This window comes from Chiloscyllium plagiosum, chromosome 5 (assembly GCF_004010195.1).
Source record: "Chiloscyllium plagiosum isolate BGI_BamShark_2017 chromosome 5, ASM401019v2, whole genome shotgun sequence".
In the NCBI taxonomy this organism is placed as follows: Eukaryota; Metazoa; Chordata; class Chondrichthyes; order Orectolobiformes; family Hemiscylliidae; genus Chiloscyllium; species Chiloscyllium plagiosum.
The window spans coordinates 35399510-35421864 of record NC_057714.1 but is presented as its reverse complement, the minus strand read 5'-3'; the positions used below and the strand labels follow the sequence as shown (position 1 = coordinate 35421864).

At 40.3% G+C, this 22355-nt stretch overlaps 1 protein-coding gene across 1 annotated transcript in view; it reads left to right on the top strand.

Annotated features, from left to right (window-relative positions):
* Positions 1 to 19736: 19736 nt before the first annotated feature.
* scin (scinderin) overlaps positions 19737 to 22355 on the top strand; it is a 107382-nt gene continuing 104763 nt past the window's right edge. Inside the window, exons 1-2 of the mRNA XM_043689846.1 lie at positions 19737 to 20218; positions 20348 to 20502. Of these exons, the coding sequence (XP_043545781.1) occupies positions 20026 to 20218; positions 20348 to 20502 (348 nt within the window). The 5' untranslated portion in view covers positions 19737 to 20025. The remainder of the gene's footprint in view (positions 20219 to 20347; positions 20503 to 22355) is intronic.

Genomic DNA, 22355 nt, shown 5'->3' with positions numbered 1-22355 from the left:
TCTTAAATAGACACAAGGACCATGTCCCCACAGCTGTCTGTGCTGCATAACAGCTCCAGGGACCAGGTTTGATTCCAGCCTTGGGTGTCTGTGTGGTGTTTGTATGTTTCCCTGCGTCTGTGTATGTTTCTGTCGGGTGCTCCGGTTGCCTCCCTCAAGATGTGTAGGCTAGGTGGATTGGCCATGCTAAAGGGCCCCATAGTGTCCAGAGGATGTGTATGCGAGGTGGATTGCCCATGGAAAATGCAGGGCAGATTGGGTTAAAATATAAAGTAGGGGCTGGCTCTGGTGAGACACTCTTCAGAAGGTCGGTGCAGACTCGATGGGCCAAATGGCCTCTTTCTGCCCTGGAGGAATTCTGTGATTCTATATTCCATTCACTTTCCTGATTACCAGTTTCACCGGTGTGCTTTCATAAGCTTTGATTATTTATGTGCCTGTGGAAAACCTTTTAATGTATTTGTACTTTAGTTTATAGTCTCTTCCTATCCTTCCCATTTGCTTCTCTTCTTCTAAAACCCCCCTTTGAACCTTCCATATGCAGTTTGGGTCACAATTGTACAATCTGTCTGAAATCTATCCTATGTACATTTTCTGTTTCTTATCTTACTTTTTTTTATCATCCAGGGAGTTCTAGATCAGCTTGTCCCATCGTTTCTTTGTGGGAATGCACCTAAACTGTACCCAAACCATCTTCTCTTTAAAGTCAGCACATCTTGAGATACTGCTTCTAAAAACTGCTCAAAATGAACAAAAGTATGCTTTTTGATCACTCCTGGTAAATTCCCTTTGCTTGCTGCTGGATGTCCAGGGTACACTTTCATTATGTTTTGGTATATTTAATTGCTTATGTAATTGTCAGTTTTTATTATTGAAATTGTTTGCAAATTGCTTCAGTTCAGTAATGCTCATGCAGTGTGACTGTTAAACGACAGGAAATAGGTCCACAGATGGAATTGCACACGAAAAAAAAGGAAATTAAGAATACAGAATGCAATAACAAATTTAGCAAATGAATATCCTGGTTTCAATTAACAATAGGATTTTAATGATCTGATCTGGATGTAAAATGCCGCAAAATTACAATATAACAGATTTTCCTATCCAAGAAAATGCACACCTACAATTGGTTCCATCGGTATGCAATTTTCATCCAATTTGCTTTTAAAATGAAATCGAGATGGGGAAGTTATTACAAGTACTAAATATGTCTTCTTGTTGTTTCTAAATTCTGGAAATAAATGAGAATATGATCGAAATTTCTGTGCTGTACTATGTAAACTTTGGCAAGAATGATTCACTCAGCAGTGTGTGCAGTCTTCTGATGATTCGTAACTATATGTTTGATTAACCAAATAGCCTCAATTAAGAAAAGCAAGGAGCTAAGGAAAAGTGCTCTGTTGGTGCACTGGTAGCCTCCTTAGCTTGAGGCTGGAAATCTTGGGTTCAAGTCCTGACAGTTTCAGACATATTACCATAATATTTCTGAACACGTTGATTAAAAAAAAATCTACCATTTGTCAAAAACAAACTGACTTTGGCAAGTGATAATTTAATGCAAAAAATTAACTATTGGATAATGTAAATTAAGAACTTTGAGCTGATAATTATGAAAATAATTAATTATAAGACCTTACACAACTAAAGATCAGTTTGTTTGTTGTGACTGTGCTAATGCTTTAAAAGAACTGTCTCATTTAGTCACTGTTTCTCTCCACAACTCTGAAGTCAGTCATTTTCAAATTAATCTATTCACTGAAAGTTCCAAAGGTGGATGATTTCACCACCCTTTCAGGCATTGTGTTCCAAATCTTAGTAAGATTTGTTGAAAATGTATCTGCTCATTTCCACATAGGTGGGAAGGCCTTGAATATTGAGGACATGAGTAAATGCCGCTTTTCATCTTGAAAGGACAACGTGAAGAAACTTATGGAGAGGCGGCATAGAGTGTGGAATCTATTGCACTCAAGGTGAAATGAGAACAGAGGGGCAAAGGATGGCTGGGCAAAAAGGAATCTCTCCCGAGCCTGCAGGCAAGCCACCAGAAAGTGGTCATCCCTCTCTCCTGCCACTTTTGTTGTGGATAAAACACCAATGACAGTGGAAAGAGGCCCTTAGTTGATCACTAAGCTCAACAGATCTAAGGTAAGCTATCTACCCACCATGTGTCCTGTTGCTGGCAAAATACCAGCAGAGGCGATTAGTTGATGTGCATGGCACTGTCTGCCATTCTACCCAATTTTATGCCTTCTCAACTATGTCTCAGCCCACTGCAAAATTGAGCAGTCAGGAGGGGTGAATACATTTTAGGTCAGATGTCTCTGAGTTATCAGATTCTTAATTGACGTCTTGGTCTGGATAAACAGAAATTTCCTCCAAGCAAATACTGGGACTATCAAATCTATTGTCTATGGTTCCTGCTACAAACTGAGCTCCCCAGCCACAATGCTTTGTCCAGCTTCAGGTCTGGTCAGACCATTCTTGAACCTTGGTCTTATGTTCAAACCTTAGTCGAGCCTCTGACCACATGTTTGCTCTATCACTCATGTCTCCTTTTTTCTCCATAATGTTAGCCAACCTGCCTGCTTTAATGCAATTGCTGCTGCAATTGCATTAACGTCTTTGCTCCCCCTAAGTCTGACTGTTCCAAATGGTGTAAAGTTGGAGTCAGCCAAAATTCTGCTGTGAATATCTGTACTCAGTTCCACTCACACATTATCCTTGTGTTCACCGATACAATTTAAAAGGGGCAATTCTTTTCACACAGAGCGTGATGCGCATTTGGAATGAGCTGCCAGAGAAAGTGGTAGAGTACAATTAAACATTTAAAAGACATTTGGACAGATACATTACTAGGAGAGGTTTAGAAGGATATGGGCCAAATGCAGAAAAATGGGACCAGTTCAGTTTAGGAAACTCAGTCTGCATGGACAGGTTAGGCCAGAGGGTCGGTTTCTCTTTGTGCTGTGTGACTCTTTGACACTATGACTCCCAGTAAAACAAAATCCCCATTTTCAAATCCGTCCAATACCCTCCTATTTTCTCTATCGCTGCTCTGATTTTGTTCAACAAAAATATTTGCAGCCAGCAAGGCCCAGGACAAAACAAATAATTTGCATAGTCTCATTTCTAACTGTTCTTTCCTATCCTCTTCTACACCAACATTCTCATATTAAACATTATTTTTAAAACCTGGTGCCAGACATTGTTAAATATTTACTTACCACGTCAGCCATGCCATCATTCCTCACAGTCCATAACTAATCTTAGCCACTCTTTGACCATTCTTATATGTTTTATATTTTGTCATAGCCTTATTCTTATTTTATATTGTCACACTCAGTACAGTCATAATATGCACTTGCAGTCAATACATTTTCAAAAAATGGCTATTAAGATGGCTGCTGCAAATCATGTGACTTTTGGCATTTGCATTACAGATGATATCAAGTCTCAGACAATCCTTTAATTTACTACAGGCATAGGTGATTGTACCTTGTATTCATTTTGGAACACCTCATTAAGGATAAATCAACGTCTAAAGACAGTGAAGCTTCCAGACTAACTTTAACACCTCTTGTCATTTTAATTCCTGGACACAGAGAAGGTTGAAACTCAAAGGCATCTATTGTATTGCGATGGCCTTTAATATCTAAACTAGACTCCGTAAGGCCCAGAAGTTAAATCACCGTGGTTATGTCGATGACACTGTTTCAGGGACACTTGCCTGCACTACCTCCAATATCATTAATCATTAGAAAAAATATTAATTTATGTCTTGAACATGCTTAATGATTAAGCTACCACAGCTCTCTGAAGTACAAAATTCCAAAGAGTCATTACCTTCTAAGTGAAGGAATTCCCCCTCATCTCAGTCTTAATTGGCCTACATGTGACCTAGGCTGATGGTAATACTGGAAAAGCCAATTTGCAGAATGAAACCTGCTTTGATAACTATAATTGCATTTTTGCAATTTGGTTACCAATGTACTTTTAACAAAAGACAAAGTGTGCCACATAAAGTTTGGGGGAAGCAAAGCTATATATCTCAGACCTTTGGGAAAGATCTTATCATGGTGGGTGGCACGGTGGCACAGTGGTGGAGTTTGCACGTTCTCCCCGTGTCTGCGTGGGTTTCCTCCGGGTGCTCCGGTTTCCTCCCACAGTCCACAGATGTGCAGGTCAGGTGAATTGGCCATGCTAAATTGCCCGTAGTGTTAGGTAAGGGGTAAATGTAGGGGTATGGGTGGGTTGCGCTTCAGCGGGGCGGTATGGACTTGTTGGGCCGAAGGGCCTGTTTCCACACTGTAAGTAATCTAATCTAATAAACTACAAAAAGAATGATTCAGCTATCTTACCCAACAATATCTTTTACAGACACTCAACCCCAGTAAAGTATTACTCTTACCCTCACTTTAAAGTTTCTTACTCAACTTCCAAATGCAAATGTTTACTGTTCGTAATTTCTACATATTCACCAGATGTCATTTTTCCTGTTATTGTCTTTCCCTGAGACACCCAGACACCGATTAACTCATTGACTTTATCCACACTGATCTCCAAGTAAAGCTCAGGGTTATTTTCACCCATATATCATTGGAGACATGAAACATTTTAAGACTTCTATCCAGCTCTAAAGGACAGCAGACTGCCAAAACCAAGCTTCCCTTCTACTGGCATGATTTTTTTTTCTTCTGAACTGAGGCCTGCTTCTAACCTCAGGTAACTTGCACAGTTATTTACTTCAAGCGTCATGATTTCTTGTTTTACTTGACATAAACAAAACGTTCCTAAATCTTTAAGAAAAAAACACCTTCACAGAATTAAAACACAGAAACCCACATGTCTCTACTTCAATATGTTATAAACCTTCTGTACACAATTCCATATTTGCAATTATCCTCTGATTCTACAGGCACCAGGCAGGGGCTACATCCCATCTACTTCCATGGGGACAAAGTAAAATAAATCCGTTCATCACTTCTGAAGAAAGGTCACTGGACCCAAAACGTAAACTCTGCTTTATTTCTACAGATGCTGCTAGACTTCTGAGACTTCCCAGATTTTTTTTTTGTGTGTTTCTGATTTCTGGCATCCATAGTTCTTTTTTTTCCCCTATCTACATCCACCTTGTCACCCAATGTACGAATTTTAACAGTTTCATTTAGATCACCTCTCATTCTTTGAAATTTTAGGCAGTTTCTTCAACCTCTCCTTATAAAACAATCCCAGGGATTAATCTGGTGAATTTCAGTTGAAATCCTCCTATGGCAAGTATATTCTTTCCTAGTTCAGGCAACCAATACTGTGAACAACCTTCAAGGGGAGGTCTATAGGCTCTATACACTTACAGCAAGACATCTGTACTTCATATTAGGGCAGCACAGTGGCTCAGTGGTTAGCGCTGCTGCCTCACAGCACCAAGGTCCCAGGTTCAATTCCAGTCTCGGGCAACTGTCTGTGTGGAGTTTGCACATTCTCCCCATGTCTGTGTGGGTTTGCTCCGGTTTCCTCCCACAGTCCAAATATGTGCAGGTCAGGTGAATTGGCCATGCTACATTGCCCATAGTGTTAGGTGCAGTAGGGAAATGGGTCTGGGTGGGTTACTCGTCGGTGTGGACTGGTTGGGCTGAACGGCCTGTTTCCACACTGTACGGAATCTAATCTAATTCCCTCAGCATGAAAGCTAACACATCATTAACCTTCCTAATTGCTTGCTGCACCTGCATATTAACGTTTAGTGACTCATGGTCAAGGCCATCTGGATCTCTTCCCAACCTCTCACCATGTAAGAAAATATTGAGTGGAAAGTAGGCAGGAAGGAAACATTTGCATCAGTACCATTTCAACCTTATAGATGAGCAATCAGCCTGTAAGCAAAATCTCAACATTTCACTAAATACAATAAAATATCATGTTTGTTTTCTACCTGCCCTCCTGCACCTTACACCTCAGCGTTCATAGATTCAGATGCATTACTTTGAATATTTCTTACAGCACAAGTTGTAATACCAATAATTTATTGTGTGCACACAATAAACCCAGATATCATCCCCTCTTTAAGGAACAACAGCTGCCTTTTAAGAGCTGCTGGCTGGATGGACTTTGTGGCTGGTGTCCAGCAGCATCTCTGCTCATTTTTTCATGTATACAGGGACCTTATTCAAATGAAGGGAGTGATTTTCTAAGTTCTGGCATGATGAACCAATCTGACTGCTGTATACTGCCAATTCTTTCAAGGTATGGAGACTGGGGATTGATTTTATCCATCTTGGAAACCTAGGACTTATCTGTTGCAATGCAAATATGCTTGAACTCTGAAAAGAAAGGCAGAAGTGAATGTTTTTTTTTAAAATGCCTTTGCCAACCTCTTTAAAAGGCCAAATTGGCAATTAGTTCTGTTGTATTACAGGAAGATTCTACACAGTCCAGCAGAAATATTTTAGAAGTTACTCACATCACTTATTTTGAGCTGACCTTAAAGACACTAACTGAATATTCATGAGAGGAAATGAATTCTGGGCAATTGTTACGATCAGGCAGTAGGCTAAGGAGAGCTGAGTTGGCACCACTACAGAGAAACAATATAACATGAACCGACAGAACAATAAGGATACTGACGCTACTTGCATGGTTTGTCTTTCAGCCCACTAAAGCAAGAAAGTAACTATGTGTAAAGGGCTCCTCAGGAAGCCTGAATCATAGATTGATCACTCAGATTTCAGGAAATCTGGCAGCTAAAAGAAGGCAAGGACTGTTGCACAGAACAGGTACATGCTTTATCAACTGTGCCGTCCTAATATGAAGTAAAGATGTCTTGCTGTAAGTGCATAGAGCCTATAGGCCTCTCCTTGAAGGTTGTTCACAGTTTTGGTTGCCTGAACTAGGAAAATTGCTTCCTCCTTTACCCACTAAGCAATTCCATTAATCCCTCCAGAAATCCCAGGTTCCAACTACATGGGAACCAGTGTCTTTCATGATTTGGAGATGCCTGTGTTGGACTGGGATGTACAAAGTTAAAAATCACACAACACCAGGTTATAGTCCAACAGGTTTAATTGGAAGCTCACTAGCCTTCAGAGCGCAACAATCACCTAATGAAGAAGCGATGCTCTGAAAGCTAGTGTGCTTCCAATTAAACCTGTTGGACTATAACCTGGTGTTGTGTGATTTTTAACAATGTCCTCCACAGCCATCCTGCAATTAGCACCAGCCTTCACCTCCATCTCTCTGGTTTCCTGTGATCATCTTTCATAATGTCTAGAACCTTCAGGGACATTTGTCTTTAACCTTTCATTAAATCACCCGTATTTTTGATTCAATGACCAATTTTCATACAAAGCCCATCGGGAGCAGTGGAATGGTAACAAAAGATTTTTAAAAAGTAGGGGAAGACGGAGGGGGCCAGAAACTTGCCTTTAGTTGATTTTGTTAATGCCGTTCCAGTGAAACAAGCCAGTGAGACCCTTATGTTCAGACTCCTGACTTAATAATATACTCAACAGTAAGTACTTGAAGTATTCAGAAAGCAAACTTCTGTGAAATGTTCCTATGGTGAGTCAGATAAATTAGGATTAAAGTGTATTAGCAAGGGGTGTAGCCCCCCAAAACTATTATGTCAGCAAAAATTGGGGCTGGAGCAAAGGCACAGGTTTGTGTGTGCGCGTGTGTGTGTGTATAGCTTTAAGGAGACTTGGTGGGGCAGGGAAGAGATATTCAGTAATGCTTAAAAGTAGCTCTCGATATGAAGCAAAAAAAAACCAAAAAAAATGTTAAAAAGGCAAGTATCTGAAGTACATTTCATGGGTGAATAGAAATTTTCTGATGTACGATGAGAACAGTGTTAGAAGAAATGAAAGGTTTGAGTTTTTAATTTGTTTGCTACCTGTGTTTGAAAATATCTTCACAAGTGTACTTCAGATACTTGTCTTTTTTACCTTTTTGGGGTTTTTCTTGCTTTACATCGAGAGATGCTTTTACGTATCACTGAACATTTTTTGCCATCACCAAATCAATCATGTTACATTTGCAAGATGGACTTGTGAAGATATTTTCAAACACAGATAGTAAGCAGGAAAAATTGAAGAATTGCTGAACCACAGTGAATGAAGCTTTATTGTTCAATAAGTAAATGTGATCAATGGACCAACAGGTTTATTTTGAAGCACTAGCTTTCAGAGCGCTGTTCCTTCATCAGGTGTTTGTGGAGATACACTCCCACACAAACCCTCACACAGACTTAAACCCCTTTACACTCACACTCACACACGTACACACACCCTCTCACAGGCACTCATAACCCACCGAAACCGCCCCCCCCCCCCGCCCCCCCCCCCCCCCCCCCCCGCCCCCCCCCCCCCCCCCCCCCCCCCCCCCCCCCCACACACACACACACACAAGTTTGTGGGGTGAATTTGTATTTGCAGAATTTTACATTTTACTTTGCTCAAAAAGTGCATGAATCCAGGTAAGATTCTGTAAATCCGTGTTTTAGATTAGAATCAGCCTGACCATTGTGGCACAAACAGCCTCACAGGGAGTTAACACCTACAGTACCTTATCTGGGCCAACATGACACTAATTGTTAAAGTGCACTTGAGAATGTAACTTTTAAAGAAGGTTTTGCGATTTGCATATGAAAGAACTGACACCAACATGGTCATTCTAAAAGATGAGAGACTTAATAAGCAATCCAGGTCTTTTTCAATATATAATTTCAGTTACATCACACTGGAAACTTTTGCTATAAATTTTGTGTCTTATAATCTTATTCTCCACAATCACCTGACGAAGGAGCAGAGCTCCAAAAGCTAGTGCTTCCAAATAAACCTGTTGGACTATAACCTGGTGTTGTGTGATTTTTAACTTTGTACACCCCAGTCCAACACCAGCATCTCCAAATCATGATCAATGAAGATTAACTTCAAGTACCAAAGCGAAAAGCTAAATGTTATTGTTTTCTTACTTACCCTCATTTAATCAATTCTCTTTATTCAGAGCTGATCTACTGTCCTGGAGGTGACGCATTTCACATATGGCCACAACCCCTCTGGAGAGATTTCCAGCAAAGCAGCAGGAACTCTCCCTTCAGGCAGATTTCTTAACAGGGCTATCTATAAATCCACGTCTGAAAACCACTTCTGTCATCACTTTTCCAATTCCCTCACTGTGATCCAGTACGTGTGATGTGGAAGCCTTGAGAAGCCTCCGTGGAAATCTTCAGCAAGAAATTGCCCCTTAATCTTTTTGTAATATTCTCAGCTAAGGCTAGTTCAGCAATAAATTATTAAGAGAGGCATATTGTACCAAAGAAAGAACTGCAATTATGCAGTGCTTTTCACAACCACCTGATCTTAAAAAAACATCACAGAGCATTACATAATACAAAGTGCTCTTTAAGTATAACCACTGTTGTAATGTACAAAATGCAGCAACTATAAGACCATAAGACCATACGATATAGGAGCAGAATCACTTCATTTGGCCTATTGAGTTTACACTACCATTCAATCATGGCTGATATGTTTCTCCATGCCATTCTACTGCCTTATCTGCAAAACCCTTATTCCCCTTACTAACAAAGAACCTATCTATCTCCGTCATGAATACATTCAATAACTTGGCCTCCACAGCCTTCTGTGGCAATGAGCTCCACAGATTAACCAGCCTCTGGCTGAAGAAATTCCTCTTCATTTCAGTTCTAAAGGGCTGTCTCTTCACTATGAGACTTTAACTCAGGTCCTAGTTTCTCCTATTACTGGAAACATCTTTTCCATGCCCAGGCCTCTCAGTATCCTGTAAGTTGCAATCAGATTTCCCTTCAACCTTCTAAAATCCATTGGGTACAGATCCAGAGTCCTCAACCATTCCGCATATGACAAGACCCTCATGCCCAGATCATTCCTGTAAACTTCCTCTTGACCCACTCTCATACCAGCACATCCTTCCTTAGATACAGGGCCTAAAACTGCTCACAATACTCCAGCGGTAGTCTGAGCAGAGCCTTATACAGCCTCAGCAGCATCTTTGATCTTGTATTCTAGCCTCCTTGAAATCAATACTGACATTGATTTCCTAACTGCTAACTGAGACTGCATAATGATGTTAAATGTATCCTGAACTAGGATTCCTAAGTCAGTTTGTGTTTCAGATTTCTGAAGCTCTTCCCCATTTAGAAAATAGTCTAAGCCTTTATTCTACGAACCAAAGTGCACAATCTCACACTTTCCCACATTCTATCCCATCTGCTATTCCTTTGCCCACTCTCCTAGCCTGTTCAAATCCTTCTGTAGCCTCCCCTCTTCTCAATATTGGCTGTCCCTCCACCTATCTTTGTGTCATCTACAAATTTAGCAGAAATACTCTCTGTTCCTTCATCCAGATGGTTAATGTATGACATGAATAGTTGTGGACCCAATATTGATTCCCGTGGAACTCCACTATTCACCAGCTACCATCCTGAAAAAGTCCCCCATATCCCCACTCTCTATCTTCTGCCAATCAGCTAATCTCTAACCATGCCAGTGCCTTGACCCAACATGATGGGTTAATATCTTATTCAGCAGCCTCCTATGTGGCATTTTGTCAAAAGCCTTCTAATTTCTGCAAGTCAAACTCACACAAGTGGAAATGTGAAAAAATGATCATGTATCCCGATGATTACGATGCAAATTGAGGGATAAATATTAGACAGTAATCCAGGACACAGTGTTCTTATTCAAATGATGCCATGGGAATGTTTATGCCACTTGAAAGGGCACATAAGGTTTCTGTTTATTGTTTGATTTGAAATATGGCACTTCCAACAGTGCAGCCCACTTTCAATATTGAACTACAGCATCAGTCTAAATTTTTTTGTGCTCAAGTCTTGGAGGAATCTTAAACCCACAACTTTGTGACTCAAAGGCAAGTTTACCATCAGAGCTGCAGCCATCAAAAGCAGATCTTTCCAAACCTTTATAAGGTTTAATTGATCATTGACTTCAGAAAGAAAGGAGGATAACACACCTCCCCATCCACATCAATGGAGCAGAGGTTGACAGGGTTGAGAGCACCAAGTTCTTAGGAGTGATTATAACAGACAACCTGTCCTGAATTTCCCACATAGATGTGACAGTCAAGAAGGCACAACAATGCCTCTTCTTGCTCAGGCAGCTCAGGAAATTTGGCATGTTCATAAGGACCCACACCAACTTTTACAGATGTACCATTGAAAGCATATCATCTAGGTACATAATGGCCTGGTATGGAATTGTAAGAAACTACAGAAGGTTGTGTGCATAGCCCAGACCATCGCGGAAGCCAACCTCACATCCACAGACTCCATTTATATGGATCGTTGCCATGGAAAGGCTGCCAACATCATCAAAAACCCATCAGACCTTGGTAATGCTTTACAACAACCTCTTCCACTATGCAGAAGGTGCAGAAGCATAAACGCACACAGGTTCAAGAACAGCTGCTTCCCTACCATTAATAAACAGATGAATAGATTCTCTAAATTCATATAATGCTGATGTTGCTAATGTTAATCGTGCCTAGTGTAGGCGATGTAACCTGAATGCCTTTGTCCAAGATTGTTTCACCCCCTATGATCTCTATGTCCTTGTTGACTATGATCTGCCTGTATTGCTTGCAAACAAAGCCTTTCACTATACTTAAGTACATGTGAAAATAAATTAAATCTAAATCTAATCTAATTTGTTACGACACTTTAGGAAAGATTTCAAGACCTTAGAGAGGGTGAAAAAGAGATTTACTTGAATGGACCATTCATTCAGGATTTCAGTGATGTGAAGAAGCTGGAAAAGCGGGGATTCTTGAAAAGAGAATGTTGAAACAAATTTGATAGTTATCAAAGATATGAAGAACTTTAATAATGTAGTTGAGGAATAGTCTACAGGTGATCTTGTGACACAGTGGTAGTGTCCAAAGCCAGAAGCCTAGATTCAAGTCCCATCCCTCCATAGACATGTCTGAACAGGTTGACCTTTAGTGAATGGCTGGCAACTCAAGATGATAGATTTAAGATGTTTGAGAAAAGAACTTTAGGCAAACTGAGTTGTTACCATTTTGAATGCATTGCTCGAAAGGGTCGTGGAAGCAGATTCAATAACTAACCAAAAGGAATTGATAAATTTGGAGAAGAAGAAAAGAAATACCCCAAGACCAGCAATAGAAGAAACTGGATAGTTCTTCCTAAGTGTAAGTATAGATATATTTGGCCAAATGGCCTCCATCAATGTTGCATTATTTTATGATTCAATATTTTTATAAAGAATGAAGATGGATTATTCAATGCTCAATCTAACTGAAAAACAGACAATGCAAGGATTAAAGTAATGTCTAAAGAAGAAGTTTATAACAAATGTCAGGGACAGACTATATTAGAAAACAAGGCAGAGAACAGAGTACTGGGTAAAATTAAAGAAAGGGTCTAAGATGGACAAAAGTAGAGCATGAGAGGAAATTCTGGAAAACATAGAAGAGATCCAAAAATCTTTCAGGATGTAAGGTTAGTTAGAGGAATCGCTGGACAATTTAGGGCCCTAAAACATAATTTTGTGAAGGTAGTGGGCATGATTGAGGCAATGCACTTGCTTTCACAATGGAAGGTGAGGCAAACTTTATAATGAAGGAAAAGTAGTAAAGGTACCGGACAGGAGGATAAAAATAGATGCGGGGGGGGGGGGGCATAATAAATCTATTCATATCACTCAAAGGCAATGAATTACCCAGTACACATTGGATTTATCTTCGATTGATCAAGCTAAGCTAGAAATAGAAAAACCCTGAATCTAACTATTCCACTTCCTTTGAATGGAGATTGATGTCAGAAAAGCTGGAGTTTTGTGAATATTAAATCCATGTTTAAAAATCTGGTAACAACACACTAATGAGTTGAAAGTTTGGGATGAGAAAAGTTCTGTCAGGGCCAGAAGGAATTCTCACTGGTGGAAACATTGATTAATACGAGCCAACTAGTGTAGATTTCTTAAAGATAAATCAAGCCTGATTGAACTGATTGGATGCCTTGATAATGTAACAGAGAGGAATTAAGAAAGTTAGTGCAGTAGCTGCTATATGTATTGACCTTCAACAGACTTTTCATAAAACAAATGTATGTGAAATTAATGAGGAATGAGACAGTAATTGGCTTACGGAAGCAATGCAGCATGTAATGATGAATAGATGTTTTACTTACAGGATAGAAGTATGTAGTTGAATGTCTGAGTGTTAGTAAGTAAGTACTAAGACCATTTTGAGTTTTTGAAAACACTTGTCGCTTGGATTGTGGATGAGGTAGTGGATTCATTTGCATAGCTGGCATGTTTTTCTGCAAACATTTCGTCACCTCACTAGGTGACATCATCAGTGCATCTTCAATAAGGTATTGGTGGTCTGTCCTTCCTGGCATTTATGTGTCTCTGTTTTATTTAAAACTTCTGGTTCTGTATCTGAGTGGTTTGTATGTGGGATCCAGTTCAATGTGTTTATTGACTGAGTTCCAGTTGGAGTGCCAGGCTTCAAAAGCACATCCAACAGCATGAATGTTATCTACAAGATACTTTGCAAAGACTGTGAAAAACATCACATAGGACAAACACGAAGAAAACTGACCATATGAGTGCACAAACATCAGTTCGCCACTGCTAGACATGACCAGCACTCTCTCACTTCCAACCACACAGACAATGAAGGACACAAATTCAACTGGGACAATGTAACCATCCAAGCACAGGTGAAACAGAGACACGTAAGAGAATTCCTTGAAGCCTGGCACTCCAAGCGGAACTCAATCAATAAACACATTGAACTGGACGCCATATACAAGTCACTCAGACGCAGAACCGGAAGTACCCCAAAACAGAGACACATAAATACCAGGTGGGACAGACCACCAACACCTTATCGAAGACACGCTGATGGTGTCACCTAGCGAGGCAATGAAACATTTGCAGAAAAACACACCAGCCCGGTGAACAAATCTACAACCTCATTACAACCATTGTTTTTCGTGTTATACATACACAAGCTGAATGATGATCAGGGGATTATGGTTTTATCACCTACAACTGTTTCAATGTAGTAAACAGCAGCCATAGGGGGATGTAGGAAGGCTGGTGAAATAGACAGATAATTTCATGTGTATTAGTGTGAAATTATGCAGTTGAGAGGAACAACATGGGGAGGTAATAGAATTGAAACAGTGCCAATGATTCAGGTTAATAACCTTTCAACAGCTGATGAAAAGTTAACTCTACTTTCCTCCCTCCACCAGATATGCTGGCCTGCATTTACTCTATTTGGTGCAGGTGCCCCAACATCTAGTATATTCCATGCATATAAGGTTGGGGGTGGGGGTGCAGGTACACAGCAGTAGGACCTGTGGCTGCGTTTTCCAAATCTTTGAAAGCAGTAAATATGTTGATAAGATGATTAAGAGATGTTTGGAAGAGTCGATTTTGTAAATATTGAATACAAAACCAAGGAAATCGTGGAAAATCTTTCTAAACGATTGATTCAGCCTCAGTTGGAATATTGCATATTCTTCAGAGTGCCACAATTTAGAAGAGATTTCAACCATTTAGCAAGGGTGCACAGGTGTTTTATCACAATGTCACATGAAATGTGGAAGTATTTTTTGAGATTGGGTTGGAGAAAACTTCAGCTGAAAGATTCAAGGTAAATTGGATTATTATCTGAAGATAAAACAAAAATATAAAGGCTTCTCAGAAAAGGTCGCTGAGTGGGACTAGCTGAAATGCACTTCCAGAGAGTGAGCAAGGACATGACAAGGCAATTAACCCCTCTCCTGTAATTATTTCATGATTCTATGTTCCTGTGTTTTCATACATTTATGCAATTAATATGTCTTATTATATTAAAACAAATTGGTTTCACTTCTATTAATGATACAAAGCACAAATTGACGTCTGAAGATCTTTGGTGAATTTCTATAGTGCATCTTGTAGATGATACACACTGCTGCTACTGAGCGTGATAGAAGGAGGGGCTTGCTTGTGGATGTTGTGCCAATCAAGCGGGTTGCTTTGTCCTGGATAGTATCAATGTGAAAGAGGAAATGGTGTTGAAATTTCTTAATCCCACCTATTTACAGGTATGACCATATTGATGTATTATAATCCTGTGTTTTTCTAAATTATAATATATTGAGGTGGATCTTTCATAATTTCCATAACAGTAATGAGACAGTAAGGGGGACTAATTATACTTTTCTGTTACTGATATGCATTGGCTTTTCTTCCTCATTCTCATGACAAAGAGGGAGCACTTTCTTTTCTGTACTCCAATTAGCCAAACCAATTCCTTTATCAATGTGAGCTTGTCTCAAGTTGATGTTGAAGAACTAACATTAACCTACCATTATTTTCATTGGTTTATCATTAATCTTAGATCCCGGCACCTCGGTATCATCTAGGTCTATAACTGGAGCCATTTAATTTTCACCCGCTCAAATGCCAACTCCCTGAGCTAACATTCATTTGTTCTGGTCAAATCTCCACACCTCATGCCAATTAGAACAACTGGTCATATCACTGTTCAAAATTTGTGGTTTTCATGTTCATTGTTTGAATTGTGGATCCTCATCTGCATACTCAATAGGGTTCCTGACTTGTGGCTCAAATCAAAATACTTAAATCAATTTACTCAATTGTGGGATGTAGGCGTCGCTAGCTAGCCAGTATTGATTGGCTTTCCCCAGCTGCCCATGAGAAGGTGGTGGTGAGCTGCCATCTTCAACTGCTGCAGTCCATCTGCTGTGGGTTAATTCACAACACCATTAGAGAGGGAATTCCAGGATTTTGACCCACTGACAGTGAAGGAACAACGATAGATTTCCAAGGCAGGATGGTGACTATTTTGGAGGGGAACTTGAAGGTGGTGGTGTTCCCAAAAATCTGCTGGTCCTTGTCCTTCTAGATGGAAGAGGTCACAGGTTTAGAAGGTGCTGTCTGAAGCTCTTTGGTGAATTTCTACAGTGCTTCTTGTAGATGGTGCACACTGCTGCTACTAAGCGTCAGTGATATAGGGAGGGGATGCTTGTGGATGTTGTGCCAATCAAGCGGGCTGCTTTGTCCTGGATAGTGTCAAGCTTCTTGAGTGTTGTTGGGGCTGCATTCATCCAGGGGAGTGGGGGAGAGGGGCAGCACACTCGCCTCTAACATAGTTTGTAAGGTTTGAAATGCAGAATTTTGTGCATGGAGCAGAAAGATTTTGTTTTACTTTATATCATATAATGTAATTTATGTGTGATATTACCAATATCAAACTTGGGCAAATGATAAGGCATCAACTTTACATAAAGTTGTCTTTCCACTGAAAATGAGAAGATTGAGAAGTCTGCAAAAATAGATAAATTTGCTAAATTAATTAAAAAAAAGCTTCTGTCATCTTCTCACAAATGTTCCTTTATACATTTCTAAGAATTATGAAGCATATAAGGTGACTGAGCATAACAGATTCTGCTCTGTCTGCATAATGCAAAATTCACCATCTACAAATATAGTCAGGCTGCTGAAATAGATTAGATTTCCTACATTGTGGAAACAGGCCTTTCGGCCCAGCCAGTCCACAGTGACCCTCCGAAGAGCAACTCACCCAGATCCATTTCCCTCTGCCTAATGCACCTAAAACTGTGGGCAATTTAGCATGGCCAATTCACCTGACCAATTCATCTTTGGACTGTGGGAGGAAACCCACGCAGACACAGGAAGAATATGCAAACTTCACACAGATAGTCGCTTAAGGCTGGAATCAAACCTATGACCCTGCTGCTGTGAGGCAGCAGTGCTAACCACTGAGTCACCGCACCACCCCAGACATGCTAATGATTATTTATCGAGGAAGCCAGGTCTCAGCTTAACTTTTTATCAAAGATTTACCATCAGTTTAGGCCAAGATGTGACTCATGCACAAATTTGACACAGCAAAGCTGTTTTACATTAATAAACTATGTATTTGCACTTACCTTAACAACCTCAAAATAGCATGCATGCAAACTGCTGAATGAATGAACTAATCTTTTCTTGCCAAGTCAACAAACAAGTCTCAAAACAAGTCATGCACAAATGATTGTTTGCTAATTTCAAAACAGGATCAGCATCAACTAAATTTATTTTTTTACCAAGTACATACAATAAGTTACATACCGGATTGGCGAGCAAGTCTATAAAGGCAGTGGTAACACAGCAATTCAGCAATAAGCAGGTTTACGTTTATGAATATTGAGTCAAATTTGGTTTTTGAGATGAAATCAGTGACATTAATTTGCATTCAAACTCCTTCAACCACTGACAACAGTGCAATCAAATATAAATATAATCCCTGCAATGATTTTGTGGCACATGACTGTCAAGATAGTAACTTTCTTTGATGGCTTTACTCTGTACCTAGTTAAATGCAGTACAATAGTATTCAAATCAACTGGCCTTAAACCTATCGCCCACCAGAGCCGGCTGTCTTGGTAAATGGTATGAAGTTAAATCTAGATGGCATGAAGTTACATACAATGGATTTGAGGATTCAGGTGTGACCAGGTGCAGAAAATCATCAATAAAGCTAATGGACTGCTGGCTTTTATATCTAGAGGTCTGGAGTGTAAGGATACAAATGTTAGGCTGCAGTTATACAAAACCTTGGTTAGCCCCCATTTAGGGGACTGTGAGCAGATCTGGGCACTGAACCTTAGGAAGGGTATATTGACCTTGGACAGATTATAACATGTTTCCAAGAATGATACCTGGACTAGAAGGGGTAAATTATGAGGAGAGATTATACAAATTAAAACTGTTTTCGCTAGAGTTTAGAAGGTTAAGGAATGATCTGATCAAAGTCTTCAAGATATTAACAGGAAAAGTCAGAATATATAAAGATGAGCTATTTCCACTGGTTGGAGATTCTATAAGTTAGAAGAAGTAACCTAAACATTAGGGCCAGGCCATTCAGCAGAAATATTAGGAAGCACTTCTACACACAAAGTGTGGTAGATGTTTCAAACTCTCTTCCACAAATGGAAGTTAATGCAAAATCTGTTGTAAATTTTAAATCTGAGATAGGTAAACTTTTGTTTAGCAAGGATATTAAGAGATCTGGGCAAAGGGAGCATATATGGAGTTAGGCTACCTATCAGCCATGATCTCACTGAATGGGAGAGAACATTTGAGGGGCTGAATAGCTTATTCCTGCTCCTATTTGCACCACATCCACAAACATTCACTCCCTTCACCACCAACACTCAGTCAGAGCAGTGTGTATGGTTTGCAAGAGGTACTGCTCCTTAGACAATACGTTCCAACCCAGGACCACAATCATGTCTGGAAAGTCAATGCAAATTACACAAGAACACCTCCAACTTCCTGTTACTTTCCAAGCCACTTGCCATCTTGTCTTAGAATACATTGATGTTCCTTCAGTGTTGCTACGTCACATTCCTGGAACTCCCTCACTAGTGACATTGTGGAGATATCTGAACTAAACAGACTGCAACAATTCAAGAAGGCAGCATACCATCACCTTCTTCAGGGCAGTTACGGATGGGCAATAAATGCTGGTCCAGCCAGCAAAAAAGCTACATCCCCTGAATGGAAGAAAAGGGTGTTTGTAAAGTACCCATCAGCACTATTCCAGCAAGGCAGACACAATTAAAAGCTGACAGAGAGAAAGAAAGAGATTTTTTTAAAAAAGCTAAAGAGTTATCTTTTAATATCTGTCCCTCAGAGAAAAACTCAAAATCATGGATACATCCTACTAGCTGAAGGTTCTCTTTCTGTAGCATGCTACAGGTTGTGTTTTCTGGGATGTGGTCACATCCATTCAAGCCTGGGCCTGGTGGGAGGAAGGTGTAAAGCTTGCCAACTGTGGTTGGAAATATCGCAAGAGGTTTCATCATATGACCTCTGAGTCCAAACTGAGTCAAGCAGGCTTCTTTTTTTCTCGGCCCATTTAAAAGAATAGAACTAATAGATGCAATAGTCAATAAAGGTAACAAATAAAACATTTTTATGTGATTCTGTGGCTACTCACACATATCATTAACTTGTTAATCAGACCTGAGTTGGGGAGTTGGCAAGGTGGGGAGTATTCTGCCATGGATTCTCTGCACTTGGTTACATCGGCTTACATTCTGTAGGACAGTATCTGAAGCAGCCATCCACTCTTTTCTATTTCGCCCAGAAATCGAGTGGAATATTGTACTTATACTGCCTTCATGCCCACTGCAAAGCTCTGCTCCAGGTTGTTTAGTGTTTTGAAAGTGCAAATGGCATTTATCTGTTTTGTCAAAACATTAAGATAGATATGGTGCACTTTGGACAACATTGTTAATCTGACTTGATGTTACCCTGGGGCCACCAGTTGTGTACCCCTTGGGATTAAGGCAGACCCTCCCAGGGGACCTGCCACAGCTGCCAGCCTTGAAGTTACATGGGAGCTGACTCTGGAGTTATGAGCATCTTTTCAGCTGAATACCCAGAGGAAAGGTCTTGGTGCAACAGTGTCCTAAAATAGAGTTTATGTAGAACATACTGCACACAAACAAGTCATTCCGCCCAATTCATCTGTGTCCTTGTTTGTTTTGCACACGAACCTGAATCCCCTCATTGTCACCCTGACTGCATATTCTCAGATCTGGAAAAAAAAAGCCACAGAATTCGGGAGGAAAGTTGTTTCAGAAAAGTTTGTCAAACTTGACTCCAACGCTGGTGACTCGGACTGTGTGACAGTTTCCCGAGGAGGTGAAGGTGCTAACTGGGGGCGATGGCTCCCAGTGAAGGTTCCTCAAATAATTACAGACACTCTTTATTCCTCAGCAATCCAGTTCCGTATTCCACAAACCCTGACATCACTGTAGCTCTCACACGCCCCCTCGTTGCTTTTTAAAAGTCAGCCTGCCGAGTCGCCGAGGGTTTGGCAGCAAAGTTTTTCGTTTGGTTTTGCTCAGTCTGAGAGAGATTTCAATCGTTGCCGGCTCCCCGCCTCAGCAGCCCCCCCGGAGAGAGAAGCATGGTGCTGTACCACAAAGAGTTTGAAAATGCTGGGAAGAAGGAAGGGGTCCAGGTCTGGAGAGTGGAGCATATGGAGCTAGTGCCAGTTTTACCAAGTTTGCACGGCAGTTTCTATGTCGGAGACGCTTACCTAGTGATGCAAACCAGAACGAGGGGAAATAACTTCACTTACAATCTACATTACTGGTTAGGTGAGACTGAGTTGCACTGTATGGGGTGTGTGTGTGTGTGTGGGGCGGGGGGGGGGGGGGGGTGTTAGCGGGGATCTCATATTTTGTTCTGAAATTCGGCGCTATTAATGTGCTTGATCTTCCCTTTAGGCAAGGAATGCTCTCAGGATGAAAGTGGCGCCGCTGCGATTTTTGCAGTGCAGATGGATGACTATCTGGGAGGGAATCCCGTTCAATTCCGAGAGCAGCAAGGTTACGAGTCGAATACTTTTGTTAGTTATTTCAAGGGCGGACTTAAGTACCAGGTAAATAAAACTAAAGGCGACTGCTCCCAAGTACACCGGGCATGAGTACAGCACATTCATTTGTTTTGTCGTTCATTTTTCAACCTTTAACCACTTTGTGCTAAAACTACAGGGAGTGAGGTTTTTTTTTATTTGTCGTGCGCCATAAAATCACTTAAACAAAACATACAAGTCATGATAAGACAAGTTAAGGGTGGACAGCTAGAAATTGTTGTCAGTTCCATAAGGTTAGCTCAGCAGCGTAAAGTGTTCATGTCCATTTCCTCCCACTGCACCTACATCTCCTTCCGATGTGTGGTCAATTTTCATATCTGCTGGAACAGTTACTTGATTGGCTATTTGTCCGGACAGCAAACCTAAGCATCTATCTCTCTCATATCCAAAGGCATTGTGATTTTTATATAAGTTAGAGTAATAAGTAGTAAGAACAATCGGAATCACAAACATTTGAATCAATTTGTCTTTTAATATTGGAATATAAACATTTAACAGATAGCAATAGTTATAACCCCAGTTAGTACTGCAACTCAAAAATCAGAATTGACCAGTTTATCTGAATGGTGAGGCTGATAGGTTAATAACACGTCAACATCTTTGAGCTGTGCTTCAAGAAAGTTTCTCATTAGTCTTGTGGACAGCCTCCAGTCAATCTGCTGGACAGTCTGCGAGTGAGTCAGTCTCTTTGACAGTGTCAACTCAGTCTTCTGCTCTCTAATTTTAACTGTTGTTCCAATCTCATTCAACTCCCTCGATAGGTGACTTATTCAGGATTCCAACCAATCCTTCAGTTTTCATAAAGCTGGAATTTTCATAATCCTCTCAGTATCTCCAAACTAACATGACTGGATAATGAACGATAAAAAGATGGATGCCCGTCTGATTAATTCCACTCCGCACTCTAGGAACGAGATGAGCAAATGCAGAGCCCACACTGATTCCTGACTGTTGATGAACTAGCTCGGAGTAGAGTAGGGCATGTAGAGCCTGCTTTGTGCAGCTACTTCTAACCAGCTTTGTACATTAATTTAGCATTTCTTTTCATTTATTTTTAATAAGATAAACTTTTATTTCAGAAGCATTGACATTGTATTTGGCAACCTTTGCCATGGATGAATACAATTTGCATCAAAATGCATCAGCATCAATGTCACAATATTGCCAATATATAATTGCTTAGAGGCAAAAGAAAATTACAGATGCTGGAATCCAAAATAGACAGACAGGAGGCTGGAAGAACACAGCAGGCCAGGCAGCATCAGGAGATGGAGAAGTTGACGTTTCGGGTGTAACCCTTCCTCTGGACTGGGGGACCATGTAATTGCTTAACATATATGGGGAGAAGCTGGCGTACTGGTCATGTCATTGGACTAGTAATTTAAAGGCATTAAACTAATTCCCCAGAGAATTCTGATTTTTGAGTTGCAATACTAATTCCAATGACCTGACAACAATGGTGGAGTTTAAATGCAATCAAGTTACAAATCTGAAATTGTCCCAATAATGGTGGCCACGACAACTATCATCAGTCACTGTAAAAACCCATGAGGTTTACAAATGTCCTTTATGTGAGGAAACCTAACATTCCAGATGGCCTACATGTGACTCCAGGCACGCAGCAACATTGTTATTTCTTATCTATCCTCAGATTATACAGTTCAATTAGTAACAAATGCGCATGTCCCATTAAAGAATAAAGAACATGTGTTGAAGCTATTGGTTGCTCTTCCTCCATTTACTTCAATTTACAATTGAGTCAGAATGGCTATTTTGACCTCAAAATATTGAACAGAAAGTATTAGTCACTAATTTGTATGCAGCAAGCAATTTAGAAAGCAATGATATGTTAGCCTTTA